The sequence below is a fragment of the Hemibagrus wyckioides genome, linkage group LG11 (assembly GCF_019097595.1).
Source record: "Hemibagrus wyckioides isolate EC202008001 linkage group LG11, SWU_Hwy_1.0, whole genome shotgun sequence".
Lineage (NCBI taxonomy): Eukaryota > Metazoa > Chordata > Actinopteri > Siluriformes > Bagridae > Hemibagrus > Hemibagrus wyckioides.
In genome coordinates this window covers 19,207,526-19,214,348 of record NC_080720.1, presented here as the reverse complement: position 1 = coordinate 19,214,348, position 6,823 = coordinate 19,207,526, and the positions used below count along the sequence as shown (strand labels likewise).

At 37.2% G+C, this 6,823-nt stretch overlaps 1 protein-coding gene across 1 annotated transcript in view; it reads left to right on the top strand.

The window, feature by feature from the left end:
* The first annotated feature begins 643 nt into the window (after positions 1-643).
* The window catches only part of necab3 (N-terminal EF-hand calcium binding protein 3), a 42,718-nt gene continuing 36,538 nt past the window's right edge, over positions 644-6,823 (top strand). The window contains exon 1 of the mRNA XM_058404010.1: positions 644-917. Within this exon, the coding sequence (XP_058259993.1) occupies positions 801-917 (117 nt within the window). The 5' untranslated portion in view covers positions 644-800. The remainder of the gene's footprint in view (positions 918-6,823) is intronic.

Below are 6,823 nucleotides of genomic sequence, written 5' to 3'. Positions count from 1 at the left end.
ACCCTTTGCAGGTATAACAGCTTCAACTCTTCTGGGAAGCCTTTCCACAAGGGTTAGGAGTGTGTTTATGGGAAGTTTTGACCATTCCACTAGAAGTGCATTTGTGAGGTCAGGCATTGATGTAGAACGAAAAGGGCTTGCTTGCAGGTCCAGTGAAATATAGTGTAAGTCAGTTTTATCTCCCAAATATTGTGAGACATCAACAACAACAATTCAGTTTAACAAAACACTACTACTACTACTACTACTACTATTATTATTATTATTATTATTATTATTATTATTATTATTATTAATAATATTATTATTTTTATTATTATAGCAGTTTACTCTCGAAGGCATCTGAGCTCATTAACAAAGGCTTCTATTGGTGCCTAGAATGGAAATTATTGGTGAATAACCTAAATAGTTTGTATAATGCAATACTACTAATATTAATAACAATAATAGCAATTGCTATAATAATAATATTAAGAAGAATAAGCAGATAAGCTCTCAGTTTTTATAAATACTCTAATACTCTTCTAATAGTCTAACTTTATCAGTTCAAATCACAGGTTCAGTCTCTTTCCGGAAGAGTCTGAAATAAGATGCAAGCCAATCAGCGTACTGGTGGGCGGGGCTTCGAGTCAGCGAAAGTTCTTTAGCATCATTGGTTGAGGAGGACCGCTAGCTGGAGCAGGTTACTGTACCGCAGCACTGTTAAGCGAACCTCCTCAAATCTGTTTCAGATCTTACAAGCAAAAGGATTCAGTCTAATTGTGCACTTCATCTTAGTCGTTTAGATAGCACAGGAAAAGATGCTGGCATGCACGGAGATGATCACAATGTGTCTTCAGTCAGCGAAGCGAGAATATCTTCGCTCCGAGCAAGAGCAGCAGCTGCAGCACAACCACGGACTTTCCATTTTTCACGACGTAAGTGCAGCCTTAACAAATCGCGTATTTCTATAAAGCGTATTAATATCGCACAGTCATTCATTTGCTATTACATGGAAAACAGCTTGTCAGATATCAGATGTCTCTGCTTCTCTGAAAACACGACCCTGTATAATGACCTACACGCTGAGGACTTCTGCATTTGCTGCATAGACATGAACATAAACACGTAAATGACATGTGTGGGAATTATGCACAAAAAATGTTTTGGATGACCTATTTGAGGTCAGTAACTTGGGATTTAAAGGTTATCAAAATCTCAAACCATAGTTAGATAACATGTTACATATTTGTATTGATAATAAGATTAGACCTTAGACCATAGATCACATTTCTGGACCACAGTGAGAAAAAAAATGTTGTTACATATTTGTTTTTGTTCATAAAAATATTAGATATTAGATCACATTTCTGGACCAAAGTGAGAAAAAATGTTGTTATATATTTGTTTTTGTTCATAAAAAAATCTTAGCTCACATTTCTGGACCACAGTGAGTGTGCGGTTATTGAGCTGAGGAATAAAAAAAGCAGCGCACAATATCCTGAGTGTTTAAATCACAGAGCCAAGTAGGAGGCTGTCAATGCAGGACAAGATTGTGTGTGTGTGTGTGTTGAAGTAGAAATTTCAATATATTACCAATTTCACCTCGTTTGTTTTCCCATTATATGCAAAATGATACACAGTGTTGACGGTGATGAAGCCTCATGCAGGAAAAAGGTGCAGATGTTCTCTCTGCATGGTTAAGTAAGCTCCTGTAGAGGGGTCTGAAAGCTGAACACCTCTGTGCATGTGTATGTGTGTGTGTGTGTGTGTGTCACACACTGGCAGATTTGGGAAGAGATGATCTGGGGGATGAGGTTGCAAACAGACACACACACACAAAGCACAAAATCCAGTTTCTCCTCTGCAGTTGCAATCCTTTAATTTCCCTCTCATCCATTCTGTCTTAAACAGAAGAGCATTCCAAGCTCATGCAGGCAGTTGAATTAGATTTATGTTAACGTAATGAAATATATGATGAGTCAGGGTGGTTCTAAGATGTATGTCGTGACATGGTGCAAAGTGGATGATATACATTTTTAGCCCTCTGTCATTTATTTCTTGTAGCAGTGAGAATTGTATTGCTACTCAAACATGCTTATAACCGTTAAGCTTTAACAGATTTATTATGTTTGTACAGTGGGCTCCAAAAGAATTCAGAGAATTAAATTCATACAATTTTCTTTACCCATTATATTATTGACAACTTCAATGGAAAGTAAAATATTTCCCTTTTTGCTTTAAAGACACTGGCAATGACTCCACAAGTTTGTGCAAATCCTGATCGTCCATTTTAGATCAAATCCATCTGAGTGTTGTCTGTAATACAGGAGTGTCGAACTCATTTTAGGTTGAGGTTCAGATCAGAAAGAATTAAGCTACACTTTTGTCAATCCTTAGTGTACTGCCAATTACAATAATATTAACCATACAATATAATACTAGATATAAGAAAACTAGAAAAAAAAACACACTTTTCTTAAGTGAAATACAAATATGTCACCTGAAATTGAACTTTAATGCAGTTATACCCTATGAAAAAATATCATTTGCAATGTCCAATAAATACATTTTAATAGAAGAGATTAGAAATGAGTAAAATCTGACCTTTTGTACAAAGCAGATAACATGATCATTATCGCAAATTTGCTTGCTTTTAAATAATGACCTAGAAATATTGCAGAATCTTGAAACTAAATATAAAAACATAAAAACTAAATATAAACATTTACATTGTTTATTTTTTTAAAACTCTAGATTTTCAATATGATCTGCACTGTTTATTTGTCTTCCAAAAAAATCTACACTATTTTGTTCATTTCAGTCTTGTGGAGTCAATACCCCAGAAGGTAATAAATTACTTAGAGTATTTATTAGACTGCGGGTTTGAAAGAATGCTTGAAGAGGCATTTCTAAATTGCATAGGAATCCTAGTGGCCCCATGCCTGAAAACAAGCACAGGTCAAATCAGTTTATTTCTTATTTATACCACTGTCATGAATAGATGGGATTATACATGATTTCACAACCCAGTGAGGCTTTTCCCATCCTCCATATTCAGTCTGTACAAACCTGCAAATCATGCCATGCAATCATCCCCATCAAAACACAACCAAATTAAGTTAAGCAATGGGCAATAAAATCAGAAATACAATACAAAAAGAAAATTTCCTCCAAATGACAGACAGACAAACCCTATACAGGGAAATGAAAAACGGTCTGATAATGAAATATAAATAATTCAATTAGACAAAGAGCTCACAAATTCAGTGAGATCTTATTGCTCCCGTTAAATGGTACGAGCCTTTGCAGCGTAATGGTACTGAAGTATTCACCAGAATTATTACTTTGAGCCCACTTTCACTCCTTGGGGCTAATAACAGTCTGCTTCTGGAGTCTTCAATTTCAAATCTCTAAAGGTAGCTGATGGAAAAAGAGATACCCAGATCTGGGCTTTGTAGCTATTTTCAGAAGGGCTGCTCCAATACAGACCAAATATTACATATTCTATCCTCTATATATATGTTTGTTATTGTAAACATTTTGTATTTAGACAAATAATGTACAAGGCTGAGAGAAGTACAAAACATTTAATAATAGACTGTGCAGGAAATAAAACACGCCTTGGGCCTATTGTTATTGGTGTGTAGGAAAATAATCAATGAAGGAGCACTGGGATTTAAAATCTTTCTTTTCACACTCATACTAAAGTGTTTTGTTCCTCTTGTACCACAGCAACTGTGTCAGTGGATGACACATCGTACATATTAACTGAGTATAGTTATGTCTAATGTTATGGAATGTCTGTGAAACTAGCCGATTCACTTATATTCTAGCAGATATAATGTCATTTTCTCCCAATATGGTTATCTTGCCCATCCCCACACATTAGCAGCTCTCTCCATCACATGTCTGTATTTCTTGTGCTACACATGAAGCGAGACATTACTTCTTGCTACTTGCTGCGTCACATGACAACTAAATGCATTTGCTGCAAAGTCTACCACAGACATGAGCTCACAGACACCCATGTCTGTGACATGGTTGGTTAATGGCGCTGTGATTGACAGCAGACAGAGTAAGGCCATCCCTCTAAAGCAGACAGAAGAGACAGCTTTACTGTCTTGGTCTCCTGGCTACGGATAGTTGCAGCATTGTCAGGATTCTAACTCGCAATCTGTTGATGACTGTGTGGATGCTTCTCTGTGGTTCCACTCTGGAATTGTCATGCTACTGAGAAATCGCACAATGTACTAGGATGTATTAAAAGGAACAGCTTCACCTCTGAGTGTTAAGCTCTGACACTGGAGACTCCTTCCATGAATGTTACGTCAATATCTCCTATCAGAAAACGTCACCACAAAACAAATGATATATTTGTCTCTGTTAAACAACAATTTGTTTCTTATTAGATTAGATCAGATTCGATCTGGTGGAACATCTGCTGTATAAGTCCCTTAAACGATGATAGACATGATAACCTATAAGAACAAATGCATAATAAGCCTTTCAGTCAGCATTACAGCTATAGCTGCTGTTGTAGAACATGAACGAACCCTTTCCGACCGTTTAAAATCGAAAAATCGGCAGCGCTGTGGTATAATAGTCTATAGGTTATGAGGATAGAATGAAATGCGCTTTGTTCAAGGCTCTTTCCAAGGTTCTTTCTCTTTTCATGCTCTATCTCTATCTTCCTCTCTGTGTCTCAGAGGAAAACAGACAGTGGGAACAGAGTTTCCCTACGGTCTCAACACCTGCCAAAGAGCTACCAGATGCAAAATCTCTCTCTAGGAGGCTTGGATTGACCTTTAAAATGAATACTTAATGATGTTTTACCCTGCGCTTAGGGGCTTGCAGTCAGTTACAGCAAACTAGCAGGCACAGGAAATAAAGTTTACATGAGTAGGACTGATGGCTTGTTGTTGGTCGATGGTGATGACTCAGTTTTATTAGACTGTGACAAAAGGCCATAGAAAGCTGGATCCAGGTTTATTTAAATGATAATCCTGAGTCATTGCTGTCGTTTCATTATCAGCGACCTGGAAAAAAAACAACTATGGTGCTTTAGCTTACATGTATCTCTTTGAGTCTGTAATTTTGAAGGTGTTTGTACAAGGCCATTTGCCGTGCCTTTGCAGTTGGCCCGTACATGTTCACGCACAGTGCTGTGTGAGCAGGACACACAGAAGATATTTACTCAGCAGCTGTAGCATGGCTACAGGCTCCATCTGTCCTTGAGAATGTGGCTATCAGTTTCCCCAGGCATAGGGAGCATCAGATGTGTGATTATGTGCTTGCGTCAAAATGTGCACACGTGTGTGAATGTGTGTGTATCTGTGTGTGTGTGTTTGTTGTTTGTGCATACTAATGTAATTTAGGTTCATTTCATCAGGGTGAAACACATGATGTGTTTTATTTTTGTGATTATAGCACAAAATCAAGAAAAAATAATAATGCATAAGATTGAAGAATTGCATATTTTTTCTATGTGCTTTGGTGTAGAGGGTCACATGATGCAGAATGTTAGAGAAGGACAAAGTGGTTAGGTTTGAATGAATACAAAATGAAGAGTTGTGGCTGATACAATAATATCAGCTATTTTCCTTCCCTTTAACAATGACCACTGATTGTTAACAGACATTTTCTGACTTTTTTTTGCACTATATTTTTGGTTGATATTTCAACACACACAAGATACAAGGATACAAGGTAAATGATGGCTATAGATAGAATGACACACAGTCATGCACAGAGCACATTTTTGCCTTTGGCAATGTTTCCAGATATATAAAAATGTCATGTCTAAATGGTGCAGTCCAGACCAGCAAATAAAACACTACCTTATTTATATTTAATTCTGTTTGTTTAGGATGATTAATGCCAAATTTGTGTTATTATCAATGGAACTGAATGGTATTTATGTCTGATTACATTACAAGCAAACACACGTTAAGAGAAGATAGAACTCGATCCCGAAGAAAATTATGTCGCCAGAGACTGCTTCAAGAGTACACAAGAGATAAATTAATATAAATGAAATAGGCTACATATATAAAATGTACAAAAAAGTGCACGTGGTATATTAACGAATACATCGATCAGACATAACATTATGACCACTTGTCTAGTATTCTGTTGGCCCCCCCTTTGCTGCCAAAACAGCCCTGACCTGTCATGCACTGTGTACTCTGACACCTTTCTATCAGAACCAGCATTAACTTCTTCAGCAATTTGAGCAACAGTAGTTTGTAGTAGTTCTATTGGATCTGATCACACGGGCCCGCCTTCGCTCCCAACGTGTATCAACGAGCCTTGGCTGTCCATGACCCTGTCACCGGTTCACCACTGTCCCTTCCGTGGACCACTTTTGATAGATACTGACCACTGCAGACCGGGAACACCCCACAAGAGCTGCAGTTTTGGAGATGCTCTGATCCAGTCGTCTAGCTATCACAATTTGGCTCTTCATCAAACTTGCTCAAATCCTTCTGCTTGTCCATTTTTCCTGCCTCTAACACATCAACTTCGAGGAAAAAATGTTCACTTGCTGTCAAATATACCCCCCCACTAACAGGTGCCATGATGAGGAGATAATCAGCGTTATTCATTTCACCTCTCAGTGGTCATAATGTTATGCCTGATCGGTGTAGATTGTAAGTAAATTGTAATTGTAAATTGGGATGGTACACCTAATAATACAGTGTTCCAGTCAGTGTTGATTGTGGCAGTGTTCAATGTTGGTAAATGAGTTTATTTCAACCATAAAACTTTTTTTTTTTTCTAAAATTTATTACATTTCATTTTTTAATACAAATAACTACATAAGACAAGAGAATTAAAACCA